Genomic DNA, 25286 nt, shown 5'->3' on the forward strand with positions numbered 1-25286 from the left:
ACTTAAAAAAATATATAAACCATTATAAGAAATATAGATGAAATGATTTTAATTTTTTTTTTAAAAAAAAAAAAACAAGATTATTACATAATACGACCTTAAAAAAAGGGAAATTTGTACGGATGACCCAAAAATTGGGCCCAAAATGTCAAATGATCATTTTTTAAAAAATAATGTCAATTGACACTATACTGACGTCATCGCCCTACCAGATTACTTAATTTGCCCTTACTTCGTGTTCTTACCTTTTTTACTGAGAAAACCCACCAAAACTAAACTGTTATTCATTCAAATTTTCCAAGGCTAACGGCTGTATTGCTCATAAACGAAAAAAAAAAAACTATTTCTGGCTTGCAAACGATTCTACTTCCGGCTTTTAATCGAATTTTATCAGTAAATCTTTTTTTCAATATGGTTTTTTTTGTTTGTTTTTTTGGTTTTGGATGTGTTATGTGGTCGAAGACGAGTAGAAAGAGTTTGTGAGCGAGATAAGTGAAAGTGAGATCGGTAGAGCGATGCCGGAGAGATAAGTGAACCTATGGTTTTTTTGTTTGTTTGTTCTGGTTTTCGATGTGTTATGTGGTTGAAGACAAGTACGAAGAGAGAATGTGAGGGAGATAAGGGAAAGCGACACCGGAGAGAGCGAGATTGTGAGAGAGAACAACACCGGAAATAGCGAGATTGTGAGAGAGAGCGACACTGGAGAGAACGACACCAGCGAGAGCCATTCTAGCGAGAGCGATGCAGCGAGATCCATTCTAACAAGATTTAATCATAATGTTTTTTTACATTTTTTTTTTCTGAAGGAGTTTACTGATTGAATTTTTTTAATAAATGCATAAGTGATTTAAGATAGCTACACGTTTCAGAATAGCTGGAGGTGACATATTTCCCAGTCAAGTAACCAGCTTGGCCCACATTGCCAATGCAAACAAGATTGTCAAAGAAAAGCTCACGCCAACGCAGTTGGCCATGTTCAAGATAACAGTTTTTGGGCGATTTGTTGACGTTGATATGGTGTTCAACAACCTAACTGTCCATCACATGTTTCTCAGAAAAGTGAAGAGGACAATTTATTTTTTATTCTTTGTAAAAACATTCATTTATTTTTTATGTATGTAAAAACATTCATTGTATAATTGAACATATATTTTTTATGAAAGTTCAAAGCTCAGTATCAGAATTTCATCAGAACACCTGCCTGCTGTTCTTTTCATTGTATAATTGAATTTTATCAGTATCAGAACAGAGCACATCCAAAACCAATTATACAACACATCCAATTGAAAGAACATTCATTGTACGATCTTTGTTTGTTATCCATTTTGTTTCAAGTATGTGTTCTGTAAAAACATTCATTGTATAATTGGTTTTGGATGTGTTCTGCTACTGCTCTAATCAGTATCATAATTTTATCAGAACATGTAATTTCAAAGTTCAAAGTTCAAAGTTCAACATCAGAATTTTATTAGAACATGCATGATTGAGCTTAGAACATTATATGGGTCAAGGTTCAAAGTTCAAAGATTGAGAGAGCGAGATTATGAGAAGAGCGAGATTGTAAGAGAGAGCGAGATTGAGAGAGTATGAATTATCCATTTTGTTACAAGTATGAGGTTTGAGAGAGTATGAAGTCATTGTTTTTACATGTATGAAGATTGAGATATGTGTAACAACATATATAGTTTTTGCCCAACTTGCAATGGCAGGGGCAATGCCCCTGCTTTATTTTGCAGCCACGTCGGCTATTGTGGCTTTTGGTCTTCTTATAGACTTTATGAATTACTTTAATGTTCTTTATGTATAAATCTTGAAATTTTGGGAAGACTCTATCACTGTTGTTGGATTTTCTATTCTCCCCCATGTAATCTCTCTTCTAGCCCTAGCTTCATTCAAGAGATGATGACATTTAATAGTAAAATTTATCTTAAAGAGATGAAATTTTGGTTTTGCAATTTTTTCTTTTTTGCAAGTTATGTGGTTTACTTTTGTTCCATTCATACCAAATAGTATCTTGCCTGGAGTAACTGCTTTGGTTGCAGCACTGCTAGCAGTTGCTTTGGTAGATTTTTTCTTGCCTATATTTTGTTTTTTTCTTGCATTTGCTAATCTTTTGATGAAATATGTCAACACAAAAATCTTATGTTTCGAGGATTGAATCTCTTTCAATAATGATATAAAAACTAGACCAAATTCTATGAATTTTCTTAGATGTATATAGTTATTAAATGGGATAGTGTGAAATTGAGATCTGATACCAAGATTACTATCTTTCCACATGGTGTTGTTAAAAACGTTATCACTCCGATCTAGTTCAACATCCCTTAAAAGTGTCATTGTAAGATTTACAGGCATGAGCAGGAAAACTTCATGAGAAAGGTGTGAAAGTTGTCGGAGCATTATCGGGATGGACAACAACCCTTCTTTTTATGTGGATGTCGGTTTTGCAAATGGTATTTATCCTGCTTGAACTCTTAGAATGATAAAAGTATATATCTTCATCTTTGTTTTACCACTAACCATTATATGCTGTTTGTTCGGTGGACTAATTATCTGAATCCTAGGAACATTAAAGGCTTATCAGCTCTCACAATGCTTCTTGCCCTGATTGGAAATGGTCTTGTGCTTCCACGAGCGTTATTCATTCGATACTTCATGTGTAAAGCTATTACCTGCCCGCTCAAAACTTTCATGTCTGTTTTCTTATCATTATTTTGTTTTTAATCAATTTGAATGTCACAATAGGTAGGATGTTAAAATTATGATGTGTTTATGATGGCTTTGAGAAGCACGGGCAAATCTCCTTGAGAAGCTTCCAAACTACATCCATATTTTGTTACAATGACTTCATACTTTCTTAATCCCCAAACTTGTAACAAAATGGATAATTCATACTCTTTCAATCTCGCTCTCTCTGAACATCTTGCTCTCTCAAACTCGCTCTCTCTTACAATCTCGCTCTCTCTCAACATCTTGCTCTCTCAATCTTTGAACTTTGAACCATATAATGTTCTAAGCTTAATTATGCATGTTATGGTAAAATTTTGATACTGATAAGAGCAGTAGCATAACACATCCAAAACCGACTATACAATGAATGTTTTTACAGGACACATACTTGAAACAAAATGGATAACAAACAAAGATTATACAATGAATGTTCTTTCAATTGGATGTGTTGTATAATTGGTTTTGGATGTGCTCTATTCTGTTACTGGTAAAATTCAACTATACAATGAAAAGAGCAGTAGCTAGGTGTTTTGATAAAATTCTGATACTGAACTTTGAACTTTAAACTTTAAATTTTCATAAAAAATATACGTTCAATTATACAATGAATGTTTTTACATACATAAAAAATAAAATAACGTTTTTACAAAGAATAGAAAATACACTTATCCTCCTCACTTCTCTGAGCAACATGTGATGGACAATTGGGCTGTTGAACACCATATCAACGTCAACAAATCGCCCAAAAACTGTTCTCTCGAACATGGCCAACTGCGTTGGCGTGGGCTTCTCTTTGATAATCTTGTTTGCATTGGTAATGTGGGCCAAGCTGGTTACTTGACCGGGAAATCTGTTACCTTCAGCTATTATGAAACGTGTAGCCATCTTAAATCACTTATGCATTTATTAAAAAATTTAATCAGTAAAATCCTTCAGAAAAAAATGTAAAAAAACATTATGATTAAATCTCGCTGGCATCGCTCTAGCTGGTGTCGCTCTCCCTTATCTCCCTCACATTCTCTCTTTTTACTCGTCTTCAACCACATAACACATCGAAAACCAGAAAAACAAACAAAAAACCATAGGTTCACTCATCTCTTCAGTGTCGCTCTCTCCGGCGTCGCTCTACCGATTCCACTCTCACTTATCTCGCTTACAAACTCTTTCTACTCGTTTTCAACCACATAACACATCCAAACCAAAAAAAAAAAAAAAACCATATTGAAAGAAAGATTTACCGATAAGATTCGATTGAAAGCCGGAAGTAGAATCGTTTGCAAATCGGAAATAGTTTTTTTCCGTTTATGAGCAATACAGCCGTTAGCCTTGGAAAATTTGAATGAATAATAGTTTAGTTTTGGTAGGTTTTCTCAATAAAAAGGTAAGAACACGAAGTAAAAGCAAATTAAGTAATTTGATAGGGCGATGACGTAATTGACATTATTTTTTAAAAGACGATCATTTGATATTTTGGACCCAATTTTTAGGTCATCCATATAAATTTCTCTTAAAAAAATTTATTTTGTCGAAAAAAAAAAAGAAGAAGAAGAAAACATTATCATTGTAAAATAAGCTTTTCAATGTTCTCTTCCATCCAAGTATTCAACAAAACCAGAGGCATTTACCATCATTGACCTGATTCAATGGTTCCTTTTTTCATCATTTCCAATTTCCATATCAGGCTTCAAAACCCCTGTTTTGGGAAATGTCTCGACAAAGCCGCAAGACTTGCGCAAGAAGACATCCCACGTGACGCACGCGTGCCGCAGCTTCTATCACTTATCAGTATAAATGTAAAAGGTTTGAAACATCTTGTTAAACTTTCACGAACTTAATAATTTAGTCCACAAATTTTTATTCACAACGATTTAATTGGTGTATTTTTAATTTTTGTAATATAAGAATCTAGTTATTATACTTTTAAATTTACCACAATTTATTTTTTTAATGTAAGAATATTTATTAAATTAAATGCCAATTTTTATTATTTAATGACGTTGACTTTGTAGTTTATAAAATGATGAGTATCTAATTAGTTTATTGATTTATTTATGTAAGAAATCTTATTAAATTTAAATACTAATTTTTTGCGATAGCTAAAATGTTACATAGCAAAGTTTAGAGATTTAATTGTTACAAAATTGAAAGTACAATAACCAATAACCCCTTTTGATCAATTTGAGAAAATTGTGTTTAAAAAAAATACTTATATTTAAATACTTTTGATAAAATTATTTAAAATATACTTCAAGAGCTGTTTTTAATGGTTGTGAAACACTCAATTTTTGCCTAAAATGATTATTTTAAAATAAATGCTTAGAAATGTATTACATCCTAAATCGCTACAGACCAAAGTACATGACTAAATTATTACTTCCATCAAAGTTTAAGGACTAAGCATGCCTCTATAATTACTTTTGGGAGATACAAAAGTGATTATAGAAAAGACTTATGATGCATTTGGAATACATTTTCAAGTGTTTAATTTAAAAAATAAGTCATTTTAGACAAACTGGCGTGTTTGACAATCACTTAAAATAACATTTAAATTGTGTTTTAAACGCTTATGATCAAATAAAAATAAATTTTTGAAAAACATTTTTTTTCTTAAGTCAATCAAGACAGACACTTGACCTTTTTTGCCTTACATTTGGTAAAACAAATTTGAACTAAAATTACTTTTAAGAACATATTCTTAATTCACGTCTATTTTAAGAGTAGCATCATACTATTTTTTAGATTATTCTAAAATCAGGTATAGTTTTTAATAAATATTTATTTTTCAATTGTATATTTTAAAATTATGATTTATTTTATATATCTATCTATTTCTCACTTAATCAAACCTATTTTCTATTTTTCATGAATCGAATGTATTGATTTAAACAAAATAATACCATATTTTTTTGTATTAAATAAAACTATTTTATTTAATATTTAAAAATCAATCTATAACAAATAAAATAGAACACTCTAAACAATAATTTAAAATTTTAAATCACAAAGAAATGTTATTTATAAATATATTTTAGTTATTATATCATAAGTTATTTTGTATTTATTTACCAAACACTGTAACTTACTTTTTTTCTTTTAGTTTAAAGTGAAATTTACCTAACACAGATTTATTTTATTTAACAGTTGACTTATATATATATATAGAAAAACCGTTGATAGCAATTATTTTAAACAACTTCAAATATAACACCAAAACCATCTAATCTAAAGATGTCCAATTTTCCTACGGGCCCTGATTAGGCGGGAAATGGAGAGGAAGTGGGGAAAGAATTTTCTAAACGGGGACGGGACTGGGATTCCTCGTCTCCCTTCCCCACCTCGGTTAGTCTCTATTATGTATTTAGAATAATTATTTAATTTTAAGTTTGATTGTTTATGGGTCAAAATAATGAATATGTTTGGATTAAATATTTACCTTTTAGATTATATATATGAATAATTGGATTCATGTTTATTTATTTATATTAAAAAAGTGATTAGTTTTTTTTAGATGAAAATGTGAGCACTTTAAATTCAAATGACCATATAAAATTAATCCTAATAAATAATTAACGGTATTTTATTTTATTTTTAAAAAAAATTCACCGAATCCGATTCTTACAATTTTGGTGAAAAATCTCTGTCATGATCCCGTGGAGAATTCCAGGAATGGGAAATGAAGTGTGCGATGGGAACGAAAAATGACAGTTCCACCTTGCCATGTGGACATGTCTAATCAAATCCATCGCACACATCCACAGAGAAAACTAATACTAGCGCAAATGGTGCCGTATACGTGAAAAATCGCAACCGTTCGATTGGTATTAGACACGTTTACGTCTATAAAACCCGACGCTGCATTTGACATCATTCTGCTGCATTACACGCTATAATTTATCTGCTCCCATTCCGGGTCGGGTCGTGCCCGGTTCGGCAATGAGGAGCAGAACCGGTAGCTTTTCGGTGACGTGCAGTGGAGTATGGAGTGGACACGTTGGCTGGACATAAAGTTTTGGTGACCAAAGAAAAAACCCCTAAATTGCTTTTGATTTTATTTATTCATTCATTTTAATTTTTCTCCTCTTTTTCCTCTCTCTCTTGGGGGATATTTTGGCTATATACCTATATTTTTCTATTGTCGTTTATAAATCGGGGAATTGCTGGATTTTCTCCCAAGAGGAAATGTGATCGGAGATTGCTAGGGTTTCGGATTCTGTGTTCTTTATCATCTAGTTGTGTGACGGATCGATCTTTGTGTTAATGGTGGCACTGGTTGTTTTGTCTCGCTTCTCGGAACCGGCGCTTTGATGATATGCGAGTGGTGAAGGATATCTGGGGCTTTCAAGGTGGAATTTTATCATCTGGGTCTTTCTTGTTTTCTTTTGAAGTTTATGGAATTTGACGATGTCGATCTTTATATGAACTGGAATTTGATAGAGTTTGCGGCTAATTGATTATGATGCCGTTTTTTTGGCTTCTGTAATGTTAGTTAGGATATGCAATCATTGATCCGTTTGCATTTTTTAAATGTAAGTTGAGAATCTGTAAATTTCTTGCAGTTTTCAGTTGTACGAATTCGCACGTTAGAGCTCTTGCTTAATCTGATTTGATGAGGAAGAAAAGGAAAGGAAGTGAGACTGATGGACCATCAAATTTACCAGACAATGTGACAGAATCTCACGATTCGCGATCTTCTAAACTGAAGGCTCATTACTCGCTAGAAGATTATACGAGGTTGAATAAAAGGTGCAAGGAAGATGTGGGTATTGAACCGGTTCTTTCATGTAAAAGTAGATTTGCAGGCATAGCTACAGCTCCACCTAGTGGGAGTTCGTCTTTGATTCTTCCTGGTAGAGGTTTGAAGAGGAAGATTGGATGCATAGACATGGCTACTCAAATCGGGCGGAAACATAACATTGAGAATGATTATGTTTCAGGTGAGACCATTGGCCATGGAAAATTTGGCTCAGTTTGGCTCTGTAAATGTAAGGCTAGTGGAACTGAGTATGCTTGCAAGACCTTGAAAAAAGGAGAAGAGACCGTACATAGGGAGGTGGAGATAATGCAGCACTTATCTGGCTACCCAGGTGTTGTGACATTGCTGGCAGTGTACGAGGAGGCTGAATGTTTTCACTTAGTTATGGAACTGTGCCGAGGAGGCCGTTTGGTCGATCAGATGGTCAGTGAAGGCCAATATTCAGAGCATCGAGCAGCTAATATACTCAAGGAAGTGATGTTGGTTATTAAGTATTGTCATGATATGGGGGTTGTACATAGAGACATAAAGCCTGAAAATATTCTTCTCACAACATCTGGAAAGATAAAGCTTGCAGATTTTGGCCTGGCCACTAGGATTTCATATGGTATGCATTCTTTAATCTGTAATAGAGAGTGCATGTTTGTATGTTTCTCTTTAAGTATTAGTTGCTTGACCTTCCTTGTAGTCTTCAATTGACAATATGACTAATGGCATAAAGAAGTTTTTTTGACAAGATGTGGGAAAATGGAGAACCTTCTTGGGCTTAGAAGCTATGGAGGTGTTAAGATTGGCACCTTTTGACGTCTTCTTTTGGCTTCATACATTGAAACCTTTTTGTAGACATCCAATGTTTATCAATCACCACCTATTGAGGTGTTCACATTTTGTTGTTCTTTTTGTTGCCTTGCTGGTATCTTTCTGTGACCATGCAAATTGTCTTCTAAAGAAATAAGTGTGGAATGTCTCTGCAACTTAGTAGTATTTGCAGCATTGTAAAAACAGCATGGCAAAGTTTTTAAATTAAATATGCTCAAGAAAGAAAGAAAACCTACGATCAAACTAAAGAAGTTGCTAAAAATTTCAATCAGCAAAAATAGAAGTTGAACTATAGTCATAAAAAACAGTTGTTAATCTTACTTCGCGTGGCTTAACCCTGTCCCGTGAGTTTATGAAGTTGCTTGGGTAACCATCATTCAGATTCAGAGTATGTAGCTAATAAAAGAACGATTGGACCATACCCCACAATGCTGGTCTTTAACTTTAGCAGCGGCCACATTGCCGTTTTTAGCTACAATAGTGTTACACTTTCACAACTTTGATGTATTGTTATTAAGATCACGTTTCCAAAAGCTGGCCTAAATATATTATTGTTTTTGACAATGCATTTTAAAAACAAGTTCGCCAAGTGAGTTTAGTGTATTCGTGATATCTCATCTTGAGGAAATATAAAATATAAACTGGTTAGGTACCACAAACCTGTGAGGTAAGACTTAATTGGATGGATAATGATATTGTCAATTGCAGCATTGTAAAAACAGCACTACCTAGATTTTAGACTTCATAGTTTTCTTTCTATTATATATTATGTTTCTTGCTTCTACTTTCTTGTTGTACTGCCACTTCTTGGTTATTTTTGGTATGAATGGTGTGCAAATTTTGATGTTCTTTCTCCTTTTTCTTTTACATTTAAAATAAGGTCCAAACATCTGCCTATTTAAGTTATTTGATTGCTTTCTGCAGGCCAGAGTTTAACTGGTTTGGCTGGGAGCCCAGCTTATGTAGCCCCTGAAGTGTTGTCAGGAAAGTACTCTGAGAAGGTGGATATTTGGAGTGCTGGTGTGCTCCTTCATGCTCTTTTGGTTGGCGCTCTTCCTTTCCAAGGCGACTCATTAGAATCAGTTTTTGAAGCAATAAAGAACTCTAAGCTCGACTTTCACTCAGGGATGTGGGAGTCCATATCTAAACCTGCCCGCGATCTTATTGGGAGAATGCTGACAAGAGATATATCAGCTAGGATAACAGCGGAAGAAGTCTTGAGTAAGTTTATTTTGCTAATTGATTTCATGCCCTGATGATCAAGTAATAAATACATAATCAGTAATATGTTATCAATATTTTGAAATTCTGAAATAAGCATAAACTACTATTTACTACGTTTATGTTACAGAGTCCAAGATCCTAAACCAGATCGATGTCAATCCCTATTTCTTAGTGTAATCTGATTTGGATTCTAATGGTGATATTTCAGGGCATCCCTGGATATTGTTTTATACCGAACGCACGTTGAAAACGCTTCCGATCAAACTAAAACTGAAGAATCAAGAATCTTGCCTACAATCTCCCATTGCAGCCAAAATTAAGTGTGACAGAATCAGGATTGATAGTGCAGCTAATGTGACGTCCCTTAACGAAGTCTCTAACCTTTCCTCATCTGAAAGTTGCAATGCTGATGTTGATGATGTCGATGATTGCTTTCTGGTGGATGCACTTGCTACGGCTATTTCCCACGTGAGAATTTCCGAACCAAAGAGAAGTAGGGTGTGTGTTCCTACGGGTCCTATTGAGCAGCACAGCTCCTCTAACATGAAAGCTAACAATCTCTGTAAAGCATTTTGATCCTGCTGACAGGCCAATGACATCGTCGATATTGTTCTCTCCTGTTTTTTTTTCCTGAGCTGGGGGAACTACTACTTACAGGTAACACAACCCGGATGATGAATTCCTCCAAGTAGCTAAGAAGGTGATTTCCAGGCTAACATCGATGAAACCAATCCACAAGATGATTTTTTCTTCTTTTAATATGCAATATGTGTTAGTAGTCCATGCCTGAGGTGCATTAAATCTGATTAGTAGCGTGTGATTTTGTGCTTTAATTCTAATAATTGTCTTAACGTGAACTGACAAATTTGATGTACATATTATGTAAATACAGCAGTAACGAAGAGTGCATTTTGATATTCTCATGTGTCGGCCAATAGCCAAATTGGCTGCAGTTTACACAGCAAATCTTAAGCGATTGATTCTGTTATCTCAATTTCATTCATCAAGAAAAATGTAAGATATTTGATATCCAGAAACAAATTCAAATGAAAGAGGTTTTAAATTGATACCATCGTAAAGTTGTATAAATTGGTATTTTTCTTTAGAAAAATTTCAATAATTGAAGTTGGAGAGTAGATCCTTTGGCTTTAAATTTAAAAGATACAGTAGAGGAGTAAATTTGATTTTTTTTTTTCTGCTTTGAATGAGAAATTGACAAATTAAGAAGAAATTAAAATACTATTCGAAATCTAGATGCCCATCCTCAGGACCAGATGCCACTTTCGAAGTTTCTCTCAAAATTCAAAGCTGCCATTGGGCTGGCTCATGAGCTAGGCACATAACTTAGCTGCCAACAATGGACAAAGGTAGAGCTTTGGAAAGGGTAGGTTGTGCTGTTGCTTCGCTTAAAATGGCACCTCACTTTCGAGCCCTCATTTCGAAATGGGACTCGGTAGCAACATTTGATGTTTCATTTTCAGAATTGTAGCAAATTTCATCTGATTATAGCCTACAAAATCGCTCCTATTTATAAATTTGAGATTAGATCAAATCTCATTATTTGATATTTATCATTTTTACCCTTCAAATACTTCACAAAAACTTCCTTTGCAGAGGAGTTGACTTTCTTGACATGCGATCTTGATAAAGTTTGAAGCGGCTCCAAATTATTCGAAAATTATTATTTAGATAAAATCTTGGTTAGTATGATTCTAGATGATTTTAGAAAACTTTGTCCTTTTAGAATAAATCATTATATGCTCTTTCAGGATTTTTTTTATTTGTAATCTATTAATTATTTATTAATTAATTCAAAGATTAATTTGCTACTTTTCCTAATCTATTTGCTACTTTTCAAAATGAGACTTAAGTTGTTATTCCTAAATGTTCTTTACCGAATTTCTTCTGTATGCAAAACATTGAAAAGGTGTTTGAGACATTAATTGAATTATATGAAATCTAAAGCTAATATATTAGAATTAAGAAGTTTGTATTTGTGATGAGTCAAAATAAAATATTTCTCAATAAATGTATAAAATAAAGAAGAGTGGAAGATGAAATTCTAAATGAAGGTGCAAACTTCAATATTATTTATTTATTTATTTTATATATATGAGTGTTTTGGCCAGCTTATACTTACCTCAACTAATCTCACGGAGTAATCCACCTAACCCTACAATATTTGGGTGTCAAAAGCTTCAATAGTGTTTATTAAGTTGGTTATTTAACATCAACTTATAAAGTTGGTGGCTTAAACACCCTCAAAGCTCCTCTCTCTCTTTTTAATAATCGTGAGTGTCTAGGTCAGTTTATATGCACCTTGACTAATCTCACGAGACAGCCCACCTGACCCTACAACATTTGAGTATCAATGAACCCTCTAAGCTTTCTGCAATACTCAATAGGGGTGTTCATGGGTTGGGTTTAGGGATATTTTAGGTCCAACTCTATGCTTCGGTTTGTGTATTTTTCTAACCAAAACTAACCCTTGTTAAATTATGAACCCAAACCAAACCAAACCAATCCATAAAAAATGGGTTGGGTTGGTTCGGTTCCATCGGTTCTCTTAAAAAAAAAAACTTGGAATCACCAATAAAAAACACATAAGATTCCACAATCCACAAGAACAATATCCAAAATCCATTATAACAAAACAAGTCTCCAAAATTCACAAAAAAGACCATAATGTCTACAAAATTCAAATATAGGCAACAATGTTTTCAAATGTCTACAAAATCCATAATGTAATGTCTACAAAAGTCTTCAAAATCCAATAGTTTTCAACGACCCATTCATGATCCTGACAAAACTTGCTCCTTTAAGAACCCTAAACAAGATTTAAACAATAAATTATATAAGAATACTATCATAATTTCAATATATTAATATAGATTATAGAGTAAATATATAAAAGATAACACTACCTGATAAAACTTGATCACAAGTTTCTAATTCTTCAGTTTGTGGAGTAAGATCTAATAACGCCGGCTTCGCACGTAGCCAATTTTGTGTACATATTAAAACCTCCACAATCTTAGGACTTAAAGAACTTCTAAAAGAGTTAAGTATTCTACCTCCTGTACTAAATGCTGATTCAGAAGCAACTGTTGACACTGGTACAGGTAAGACATCTCGAGTAACTTGTGATAAAACTTTGTATTTAGGAGCATTTAATTTCTATCAATTCAAAATATAAAAAATTTCTATCAGATCTTCATTAGGTTCTGACAAATATCTCAAGGACTAACCGCTTTCTTGTTTGTGATTGCCTTTACTAAGTACACTAGATTCATTCCTTTTGCTCTCGAGATCCTAATGCCAACTGCGTCCGGTCCGTCCTTTCTAGGCCTTTTGACTATTAAAGATTCATTAACCATTTAGCCAAACATGAGGCAATGAGAAGGATGCAATTGATGAGTGATGAGGAAGAGACTTTAGCATCTCCACATCATTTCTTGTTTCATTCAAATTTTCTCTTTTCTTCTTCGTTTGTATTCCAACTGTAAATCCATTTCCATGTCATCACAATCCTCACTTATTTCAACTATGTGACATGGTTATTCAAAGGCATGACCGCTTGAATCACTTGTCTTATAAAACTCATACAATTGCATCAAACTAACTTTCACCTCATCTGTCATTGTTCTAGCAACTCCATCCCCATAGATACTTATGAAACAAAAGGACATATAATCCAACTTATATCGTGGATCAAGCACAATAGCTAAAAACAACACTTTGTTCATCTTGTCAAGAGATCCCCAATACTTATCAAATTTCATTCTCATATTGGAAGCCATAGTATATATCACACTGTTTACATTTTGGCTCCAACCTATTAAATATCGTTGAATCCCACAAAGTTCATGAAAAATTGTATTAGAAGTGACATAAGTTGAGCCACTAACCTTCAATGTAAGATCATAAAACATCTTCAAAAATTTGACAAATGTTCGAACATGGTTCTAATCGGCTAAGGTCGGTAGTCCCTTTCTTTTCTTTCCATTCTCATCTTTAGTAAAGTGATATACAAAATCTTCATTCTCTTCTTCTAAGCATTGAAAAGCCTTTTCAAATTCTAAAACATGATCAAGTATCAAATATGTTGAATTCTATTTTGTAGACACATCCAGGCAAACAAGGGCTTTAGATTCAATCTTTTCATGTCTAATACAATCTAAAAAAAATTTCAATCGCTTAGGAGAAAATCTAACATATCCTACAACATTTTGTACACTAGCTATCGAATCATGCAATTCTTTCAATCCATCATTGACAATCAAGTTCATAATATAAGCACAACATCCCATATGCAATAATTCACCATAAAAAATAAGAGACTTCCAAATCTTTAGTTTTCTCTTCGTATATGAAATTGCTGAATCATTTGAAGTTGCATTATCAACAGTAATTGAAAAAAACTTTATCAATACTCAATCCAATAAACAACATTCAATTACTTTACCAATTGTCTCTCTCTTATGATTAGGCACTTGACAAAAATTCAATATCCTTTTATGTATTCAGAATCAACAAAATGTGTTGTAAGAATCTTATAGTTGATGTTCTGTAAGGAAGTCCAAGTATCTATTGTTAGGCTCACTCTTTGACAACTTTTGATTAGAGTTGATTTCAACAATTTTTTTCATCCACATACAACTGATAAATATCCGTAGCAATTGTGATTCTTGAAGGAATGTCAAACTTAGGACATGCAATATTACAAAATTCTTTAAACCCCTCTGTCTCTACAAATCTAAGTGGTACCTCAGACAATACTAGCATCTTAGCACATGCATTTCTAACTCTTTGTTGACTAAAGGCAGTAGACAAAAAATTCATATTGATAGCACATTTTGCATCAATTTCATTCGGTTGAAATTTTAGTATGGTTTGCCCTTTATGTTGCTCTCTAAATGGATAATTTTTGCATTGTTTTCATAAATGCTTCCATAAGGTACTAGTTCCACATGAAGAAGTGTCACAAGTGTAATCTTTATCACAATAATTAAATTTACATCTTATACCTTCGGTGTTAGATCTTTCCATCTTTGTAAAGTGATCCCACACTGAAGATGATGGCCTTTTCTCTTGCCAATGACTTCCGATGGTTTAAAACATGCATCGGGGACGGAAATATTTATAGGTGGTGATTCATTGTCGATCAACTCACTATTTTGCATCTACAATATTAAAAAAATGAAGAAAAAAAATTTGTGTGCATAGGTGAACCATGGGGAATAAAAAAAAATATATAGTTTAATGGCTAACCAGTAACCAATGAGGCTGTGAAAGTGTGAGATTTCAACGTGAAGATGACACTCACGGAGAGGAAGAGTCGAAACTCGAACGTGTGATGAAAAGGAGTGACTCGAAAGATGACATTGACGGAGAGGAGTGACAGACGGAGAGGTTGGCGTGACGAGTGACAAAAAGAGAATGGCGGATGGACGAGTGAGGAGTGACGGACTCGGATGGAGAGGAAGAGTCGGAACTCTCACGGAGTCGACGGATGAGTGATGAATGGTGTGACGAAAAGGGACGAATGGTGCCACTGACCTACTGTTTGTCTCTGTCTGCCGTCTAGTGGGAAGTTGAAACGTGGAGAAGAAGGAAATCAAAATGACCTCCAATCTCCAAGGGCCACGTGTCGATAAGGGAATGTCGTCTACCGAGAAGTGGGAAGTTGATGCTAGTTTGGGCCTTTTGGTTCTTGGGCTGAACTGAAGGGAAAATCTACGGTTGAGCGCTGGGTCTACAATCTTGGGTCAGTTCGGTTCGAACCGATTTTTTTTTCTACAAACCCACGAACTGAACCGACCTATTCAGGTTTATTAAAAAAAAAAACCCAAACCAAACCAAATTTTTTTTAAACCAACCCAAACCAACTGGGTTGGGTTGAGTTGCTCGATTTTTTCGGGTCTTTGGTTTTTTTTAACACCCCTAATACTCAACTTCCGAACTTTGACACTCTTCACATATATCATCAACTTAATTAACCCAAATTATTACTTTCTTTAACATAACAAAATACATATTAGTTACATTATTTTCATCGTATGATTCTTTGACATTTAGTCGCGTCCACAGAAGGTAGAGTACTTCTTTCTCCTAAAAGTCGATAGAAATTAGAAACCTCAGGCCTGGATTAACGAATACTATAGTTATGATGCACAATACAAATCTTTACAATGTATGAAAGTATACTCAAGTTCCTACGAGAGAAAAACAAAAGCCTATTTTCACTGTCCCGTATTCTAACCTGAGATGTGACAGTGATTATATATTAAACACATCATTATTGTTTCTTTTCCCTCTTCGCTGGCCAGCAAACTGCTATTCCATTCATAATGAGGAAAAACATTCACCTTCTGGATATTTTCGACCACATATATACTATAAAGAAACAGATCAACGCAAATACGACAACCTGGACGACGTGATTTGACCCATTCTGTATGATTTTTTTGTTCAATCTTCTTACGTTGTTCTTCACCCCCGCTTGAGCTTTAATCAATGTCATTTGCTGCAACAAGACAGAAAACAGAAGTTTGAATCTGTCAGAAGTAAAAGAGGTATCGGCAAATCCACATGTTTCGAATTGATACAAATCATCATGAGACTGATTTTCTTTAGTTAGTTTCTTTTAATCTGATAGAGCTCTATGCAATGTAGAATGAAGTTATTGAGCAACCTGCTATTTTGTTAACTCTTTATTGATATAATAAAAGGAGACTAATACTTTAAAGATACAAACTTCATGACGAGAGAAAAGAAGAGAAAATTAAAAAGGATTACCCAAAAAAAAAGCAATAAATGCATTCTGATCCTTGCTCCAAAATAATTTTAATAAATGCGATATACAAATTTTAATTCCCATTCTATTGCTTTCCCTGTTGACTTCTTCTACTCCAATTATCTGTCATTTCTATTTTCTCAAGTAATCACGACCTAAAGATTTTTTTTTTCTCACAACGACGAACATCAATAAGTAAAAACCAACAATTAAAATCAAAATACAAAATACAAGTAGAAATTTGACAACTATGAACAGTATTAAGGAAACAATTGCATACCAACTGATCTAGAAAATCTTGCTGAGACTTTGCTTCTGTCCCAATGTCTTGAGCAATCTGCACGGGACGATTACACCAGATACCGATAAGTAAAGATCAAAAGATTAATCTGGAATAAGTAAATGAACTAGCATATATAATCTGTACATGATCTCAATAAGATTACAATTATGATAAAACTTTGAAGAACCCCAAGAACTCATAGGTCACAGCGGGGATGAGAGACAATATGTCCTACCAACGCAAGAAAAAAACAAAAAGAAAGATGAATAACATATTAACGTGTCTGTTATTCAAGTAGCCCATAACCGGACATTTGACTTCGGGACCACAGAAAACAATGCATAATCTGTTCTTTTTTCCTCAATAAGAACAAGAGGAGCTTAAGCAGATAATATGAAGCAGAAGGAGGTGGTCAACATTGACCACTATTCAATGAGGTGTACAACAGCTTAAACCAAACTCACTAGAACGCTTAGGACAACATTTAGAAGCAAATCTTACTACAGATAATAGTAATATTATTAAGAAGCAAACTAGCTGGATAGCCAATTTTGAATTACGTGACATCCCGCTCAGTAATGGCCGTTTTACTTGGTCTAGTTCGGGCCCTACCCAATATCTGTCTCTACTTGATAGATTCTTTCTCACTGAAGCGTGCCTTGACAAGTTTGGATATGTAATCTTAAAGTGGCTTGATAGAGTCACATCGGATCACTTTTCTCTGCTTCTAACCTCTGGAAATATTGATTGGGGTCCCACTCCTTTCCGTTTTGAGAATGCTTGGCCTAAAATTCCCTCCTTTCGATCTTTGGTGGAAGATTGGTGGATTCATCATCCTTGCGTTGGTAGGACATAGTATAATGATGAAACTTAAAGATCTAAAATCTTTTCTGTACTCGGCATCGTACCAAGCGCTTAGAGGCCTCATTTATCCCATCTCTTGTGTCACAATTGCAAGCTTTGGATAATTTGGAGGACTCCCGTCTCTTCTTCTGACAGATATCCTCTCGCCGTACACTTCGAGAACAGATTGAGCTTGAGACTGAAAGAACATGTCTATTGGCACCAGAATTGTAAGTTGAAATGGCTTAAAGAGGAGATGAAAATACCCGTTTTTTCCACCATATTGTTGCTGCCCGTAAGAGAAAGTGCTCGATTTCTGAAATTCTTTCCAAAGATGGGCACAGTTTGTTATCCACGGTTGCTATTGAAAAGGAATTCCTTGATTTCTACCAGCAGCTTTTTAGCAAGGATATGGCCCAACGTTTTATCCCCACCAAACTTGATTGGTCTCCTCTTACCTCTACACACTTTAGACCTTGAGCGTCCTTCCACTGAGGAAGAGGTATTTCTTGCTGTTTCCTCTTTGGATTCCTCTAAATCTCCTAGTCCTGATGGTTTCATAGTAAAATTTTTAAATTTTTTCTGGCCCACTATCAATATGGATATTCTGTCTATGGTCAATAACTTCTCCTCTGGTATCATCAATGCATCATTGAATGAGACATATATTTGCTTAATCCCTAAAAAGGTTTATTCGAAGACTGTATCCGACTACCGGCCTATCATTCTCATTTCTTGTGCATACAAAATTATTGCTCAGGTGCTCTCTAATCGTTAAAACTTGTCCTCCCTCATACTATTATTGTAGATCAACTTGCCTTTGTGGCTAACAGACAAATCTTGGATGCCTCTTTAATGGCCAATGAGCTTATTGATAATTGATTTTCTACAAACAAGGCTGGTGTGGTTGTTAAATTAGATATTGAGAAGGCTTTTGATATTGTGGACTGGGATTTTTTGGATGCTATGCTACAGGCAAAAGATTTTGGTTCTGCCTGGCATCGGTGGATCAAAGGTTGTGTTGCTAGTGCTAATTATTCTATCATTATTAATGGTCGTCCTCGCGGGAAGATCATTTCATCTCGAGGTATCCGACAAGGTGACCCTCTCTCCCCAGGTCTTTTTTTATCTTGGTTTCTGATTGTCTGAGTCGTTTCTTGGATCACATTTCATCTTTGGGACGTATTGTCTCTCATCCTATTGGTATTTCATCTCTTATTTTAAATCACCTTCAATTTCTTGACGATACCTTATTATTCTCTACTACGGATCCTTCTAATTTACAGAATCTGTTTGATGTGGTTGGTATTTTTTAGCATACTTCTAGCTTAAAAATCAATCTTCTAAAAGTGAGTTGCTTGGCATTCATGTTGTTGATTCCAACTTACAATGGATGTTGAATTTTTTTGGCTGCAAAAAGGGTTCCTGGCCGTTGTCCTATCTAGGTTTGCCTCTTGCCAGAAATTCCAAATCTATGGTTTTTTGGCTCCTTGTTGTTGAGAAAATTAAACACATGCTCCACAAGTGGTGGACATACTCTTATTTAGGCTACCTTGTCTAACTTACGTACTTACTACTTATCCTTATCTCGCGCCCCCAACTCTGTCATTTCTATGTTGGATAAGATGGTTCGAGACTTTTTCTAGGAAGACTCTTGTGATGAGGTGGTTTGCATAATGTGAACTAGGCATTTACTCGACGTCCAAAATTAATGGGTGGCCTTGATATTGGTAATTTCAACCATCGCAATTCTACGCTCCTGGCTAAATGGATCTGACATTTTCTTACTGAGACTGATGCTTTACGACGGAAAGTTATTGTTGCTAAACGTCACTTGAATTAGAGGGGTTGGCCTTCATCTAGACATCAGGGTTCCTATCTCTCCCCTTGGAGGTATATTTGTCAGAACATTGGCCTGATTGACGGTCGCATTCTTCGGCGTATTGGGGATGGATCTACTACCTCTTTTTGGAAAGATCCTTGGCTCAATTGTGGTATTTTATCTACTACTTTTCCTCATCTGTTTCACCTTGCCCTTCGCCCTAATGATATGGTGGTCCATGTCTGGATTGTTGAAACTGATTCTTGGGATCTTCACCTTCATCGCAATCTTAATAAGCTGGAAATTGCTGAATGAGCTTGTTTATCTCATCATCTCTCATCTGTTAGACATCGTCCTTCCACTGATGCTTGAATTTGGCCTTTAGACTCTTCTGGTTGCTATACTGTCAAATCTCTTATGGTTGACTTGATTGATTCTATTGATCCACATCGGAAAGACCTCTATTTTGTTATTTGGAAGGACTCCTACACGAAAAAAATTAAATTTTCTTATGGGAGCTCAGCCTTCGAGCTATTAATACAGCTGATCGTTTGCAACATCATATGCCTTACATGCACCTCTCCCCCTCTTGGTACCCTATATGTTGCCATAATGCTGAAACTCAGGCTCATTTGTTTGCTCACTGTTCCTTTGTGACGCGTTTTTGGAATCTTGTTTTGATCCCTTTAGTTGGTCTTTGGCCTTCCCCAATTCTACTTTTGATCTTTTGGCTTCTCTGTTTGTGGGGCATCCTTTTGGTGGTTCTAGAAGAATCCTTTGGTTGGCTATCATGCAAAGCTTCCTTTGGACTCTTTGGGGTGATCGTAATGGTCGGATCTTCCGTGAAATATCTTTTAATTTCGATAGATTTTTTGATACGGTGCTTACTCATGCGTTCAACTGGTGTAATTCTGAGCCTCCTTTAAATTCTTATGGTCTCTCTCTCTTCCTCTTCCATTGGAGAGATTTCTTGTAACTCCTATTTCATTCATCAATGAAATGTCTCTTTTTCCCCCCCAAAAAAAGAAGCAAATTAGTTGGTCAAGAAAAGATGCCCCACATTTTGATTTCGAAAGTATACAACACACTATTTAGGAGACAATAACATCTACACCAACTCGAAGAAAAAACTATTCTTAGGATGATTTATTTTCCAGATGGCTTGTCAAGCTCCTGAGTACAATGGTGGGTGCTTTAGAAATCAGGTGGTTATAGAACCTCGTAGTATATCCTACAATGACCTGAGGGATGAAATATAGAATATACTCTCAAAACCCATTTGGGTTATTCAGTATCCACTTGGAAAATTTGGGACGAAAGAAATACTAGGATTTTCAATGGTAAAGCCAACTCCATCAAAGAAGTCCTTCAATCTCGTTTTCAAAAACCTGAGGGGGGGTGCTCGTCAATTATCAAACCCTCAAAAACCTTTTGTTAGGTTTAATGCATCCTTGGGGGTGCCCATCACACTTTCTTTGGGTAATCATGAGCTAGGTGTTATTTGGTTGGGTTGGAGTCCTTTTTAGTTTAGTTTCAAACTCCCCTTTTTGTTGGGCTTGTTTTTTTATGCGCTTGTATGTTCTATCATTTCTCTTTGTGAAAGCTCGATTTTTTACCCAAAAGAAAATTCATATTTAAAAACCCATTGATTTCATTACGATATGTAATATATCATAATTTTAAGTGCACAATCACAACATGCTAATACCAAAAGTGAGATTCACACTCAACAACTAGATTTTTTAATGAACAACCTTTTATTGAGGAAAAGTGAAAGAATACACTCAACAACTAGATATCCTTCTATAGGCATAGTTAGTTGTAAAGAATTTTATCAGTTCAATTTTTGTATCCTAGTTCATTTTATAGGACCGTAAGAAAAAAGCTATGAAGCACATATACTTTATGCGAGGCAAAGAACCAGTATCAGACACGTATCGGATACCGATACTTCTAGATACTTCCCAGATACGTATCTGACACGCGATTTGATGTATCTATATTTTTCAGATATGTATCTAACACGCGATTTGATGTATCTATTTCTATGCGTACTTTTTTTAAAATAAAAAAGACAAGTAACTCGTCTAATTTTTCCCAATCTAAAATTAGTCAACCTATTAAAAAAGCTCACTACTCGAGTCCAAAACTAAAAGAAAAAAATAATAAATAACGGACCAAACCCTAGACTAGAATCATATAATCTCCACCTTCACATTTGAGTTCCCACAAAGTCCACCAAAATATAAACCATTTAGATATCTTCAACAATTCAATGAAGAAGTTCTTCATTTATTTTCATACTTCTCCCTCTAATCTTCTTCTTCTTCTTCTTTGTAATATGAGTCATTTTTCTATTGCATTTTATTAACTATTGTACTTCAGTGTATTGTATTTTAGTGTTTGTATTCTATTTTGTGCTATTGTTATTAACTTGTATGCTAAATTTATCTATATCCTATATTTTCTTAATGAAAAAAAAATGTATCTTCAACGTATCAGTATCCTCATTTTTTAGAAATATATATATTAAAAAAATATATAAGAAAAATGACGTATCCTTAAACGTATCTGTATCTTAGTTTTTTAGAAATTGACGAATTGCCGTATCCGATCGTATTCGTATCGTGTACCCGTATCTATATCTGTACTTCATAGGAAAAAAGTGACTTGTAGTTTGCACCACTAGATATGGTATCCCTAAATCCTGACCACAATGTTGAAAAGGGAAAGGATGAAGCCAAGTTGTAAGCCTCAAAACAGCAGCACGTTGGCACAACCGCACTAGAGCTTTAGAAAGTGGAAGCACAAAAAATTCTTAATGCATGTTCAGTGCCAAATGGCTAATCGAGTAATCGTTATGGTCTAACCCTGGTGTATTTAAGGTCGTAGACAATCGTCGGACATTTTTGGAGACTTGAAAAACGGTAAAAAGGCACACACCAAGCACAACTACAGACCGGTGATTGAACTTATGACTTTAAAAACATCTGATTTCTAATTGGAGAATTTTCATGTAATTCACCTTCAGGTACTTTGGGGTCTTTTCCCTTATTTCATTCATCAATGAAATTCCCTCCCCCCCAAATAGAATGACAGAGAATTAGCCTCCAGGTCAATTACAAAACTTCCAATTGCAGAGTACCAAGAATAAATTCTGTTTAAGGTTGACATCATCCAATGTTCCTGGCTAAAAGTAGTAGTAGTCAATCAATCCTCTCAGAGAGATGCTTATCTTGGAAATCCATACCCAATAGAATTCTTCCAACAATTATAATTTATCTTGATATGATTGTTGCATTATTACTATGCATTTCTTTCATTGCCTATGATACATTTTGAATGGTGATGAGCCAATAAACTAGAAATGCAAGAACGAAGACACGTAAAATTGGATTCTGCTTGCACCGGTTGAACGCCAATGTCACATATATCTTGTTTTTCTTAAATAACAAGAAGTTGGGTATCTTCTATAAAAAAGAATGGAGGAAAATCACGAAACTTCACAAAAAGAAAACCATGCCTATCACCTGTGGCTGTCACTGCCTTTATAATGAAATCCAAATATAAGCACGCAGCATACAGCCATACCACATGAAATGTATCAATACATAGCGTACAGCTCATAAACTCAAATAAGAAAGGAACCACGAGCAATTCAAGTTCCAAGAGTACCAATACAGATAGATCAACCTCGAACCTAGCTAAATTCAATTATTATAGGAGCACCGAAAGAAATCTGGCGATTTCTGTCGAGTACCTTATTTCTAGTTATCCGATGAAGATACTAGCATCGGGTAGCTGCGAGTACTAGTTTGAAATTCAATAAACCTAAGTACAAAGCTTACCATAGATTAACGAAAAAACTTTATACTCACATTTCTAAGCCTTTTAACTTGGCTGTGGAGACCAACGATCTCGTCGTCCAAGTCCCCTTGCATTGGATCGATCTGAAGTTGAATTTCATCGGAAGCAGCCGCTGGTCTCGTGCTAAGCCCCTCCCTGAAGAAAACAAAGGACGATTCAACTTGAGTGACATGAATTGAGTAACCATCATTCTTAACGCCGGTAAATATATAAATGATTTGAACAAATTCACTAGACAAATGATACAAACTCGTAATCCTTGCAAAATCCATATTAATTCCTGGAAATATACTGGGAATTTAACATGACAGAGAACGATAAATACCTGGAGCGATATGCGGCGGCGTTGCTGTTGTAGAAGGAACTACCGCCACGAAACGAACTGGACGCCATTAAAATACAGAATGGAAACCTAATCCGAAAGAAATGATCGATGGGAACCAGGCGAATCGCTATAACCAGATTCAGAATCCTCGGTCCAATCGGAAGGTAAGAGATCGAAGCAAATAGGGAATTTTCCGATCCCGTTTATCAGAGCCGCGTTGGTGAGGCGTTTAATAATTATGTTAGTTTTGAAAATTCTAACACGCATTTGGGTGCAATTTTTTTTTTTTCCCTTTTCCGTTACTCGTTTAAATCCAACTTTTTTTTTTAGACATTTAAATTACAAATTTAGTGTTCAAACTTTCAATTTTAAAAAAATATATAAATTCATTAAATGCAAAATTGAAGGTAAGGTAGTTTATTATACCTAAAATTCAAATTTACTTTACCTATTCTAAAAAAAAATCAAATTTACTTTCGATATATCAACTAATTTTTTTCAAAAAAGTTTAAATTTACAACCGACTGTGAACTAAATTCTCGTTTGGTAGTAATTTTATTTTTAAGCTCGTTTGATAATAATTTTATTTTTAGTTTTCTAATTTAAAAATTTAGACACATAAACTTCTAACTAAATTCTAAACTTAATAACAACTTTTTGAAACATAATTTAGTTTTTTAAAATATTTATAGAAAGTGAATAACAACGAAAAAATTTGATTGTCCAAGTACTTTGAACCAATCCAACAAAAATATTTCATATTTTGGTTGGGTTTGATATTTAGTAAGAATTGTTTGGGAGAATAAACTTATAATATGAATAATTGAGTTAAATCTAAAAGACATTTCTTTCCCACACACAAACTCCCCTTATGAAGTAATGTTGCGACTATACTCGTTTTTGCAAGGAAAAATTATTGTTGTAGACAGTGTTGAATTTTTTAAAATCCTAGTCAAGCTATCTTGTTTCAAATTTAATTGATTTTGAATGTTTCAAAAGGCGTGTTTAAAAAGTTATATTCTCATTTTTTAAATACATGCAATATTAAAACTTCCTAAATAATAGTGAATGAGAACGTAGACGTTTTAAACAAAATTTTGAAAATTTAAATATTAAGGTCTCATTTGTTAATTATTTGGTTTTATGTTTTTGTTTATTAAAATAAAGCTTATAGATACTACTTACATCTCAAATTTTATTTCTTTGTTGTCTATTTTTTACAATTGATTTAAAAAATCAAACCAAATTTTAAAAACTACAAAAATAGCTTTTAAAAAGTGGTTTTTATTTTTTGAGTTTTACTAAAAAATCGATCATTGTACTTAAAAAATATGTGAATCACTTAAGGAAATTGGGAGAAAATATGTTTACTTTTCAAAAACTAGAGACAAAATACGAAATGGTTACCAGGTGAGGTTTAAAATAATTTGATTGAAATTTTGAAGACTCTATACTTGAAAAGTTTTTTTAAAAAATAAAATTTATTAAATAATATACGCATATATATTTCATCAAGTACATTTATAATTATTTTTCAAAAATAATATTAATCTCCTCAGTTCTTTTTCAAGTATTACATCATCACTAACTTTAAGGGGTCGTTTGGGATGCTAAAATGTAATTAGGATTACTGAAAATCATATTACGATCAGATTTTGCTAGATGTAATCGTGATTACTAGGAATCAATAATTGGAGTGCAATATTGAATTTGTTGTGTTGTTGATTACTGTATTTAGATTGCAGGGTTGGAATTGGGTTGTGCTTTACGTTTTTCTTTAATTATTATTTTTACTATTTTTAAAATCCATTTTCTGATCATGCT

General features: G+C 34.2%; 2 protein-coding genes across 2 annotated transcripts; one reads left to right on the plus strand and one right to left on the minus strand.

Moving 5' to 3' along the window:
• Positions 1 to 6601: 6601 nt before the first annotated feature.
• On the plus strand, positions 6602 to 10443 carry PEPKR2 (phosphoenolpyruvate carboxylase-related kinase 2). The gene is made up of 4 exons (XM_039043304.2): positions 6602 to 7073; positions 7287 to 8090; positions 9227 to 9523; positions 9735 to 10443. Exons 2-4 carry the CDS (start codon positions 7337 to 7339, stop codon positions 10100 to 10102), a joined length of 1419 nt encoding a protein of 472 aa, XP_038899232.1. The 5' UTR covers positions 6602 to 7073; positions 7287 to 7336; the 3' UTR covers positions 10103 to 10443.
• A 5211-nt stretch (positions 10444 to 15654) lies between these two features.
• Positions 15655 to 23774, minus strand: LOC120084922 (bet1-like protein At1g29060). Its single transcript, XM_039040731.2, has 4 exons — positions 23463 to 23774; positions 23149 to 23272; positions 16603 to 16659; positions 15655 to 16052 (listed from the first exon to the last, which is right to left on the minus strand). Exons 1-4 carry the CDS (start codon positions 23528 to 23530, stop codon positions 15891 to 15893), a joined length of 411 nt encoding a protein of 136 aa, XP_038896659.1. The 5' UTR covers positions 23531 to 23774; the 3' UTR covers positions 15655 to 15890.
• Positions 23775 to 25286: the final 1512 nt, after the last annotated feature.

The sequence above is a fragment of the Benincasa hispida genome, chromosome 9 (genome assembly GCF_027475165.1).
Source record: "Benincasa hispida cultivar pf3 chromosome 9, pf3_genome.v1.1, whole genome shotgun sequence".
NCBI lineage: Eukaryota > Viridiplantae > Streptophyta > Magnoliopsida > Cucurbitales > Cucurbitaceae > Benincasa > Benincasa hispida.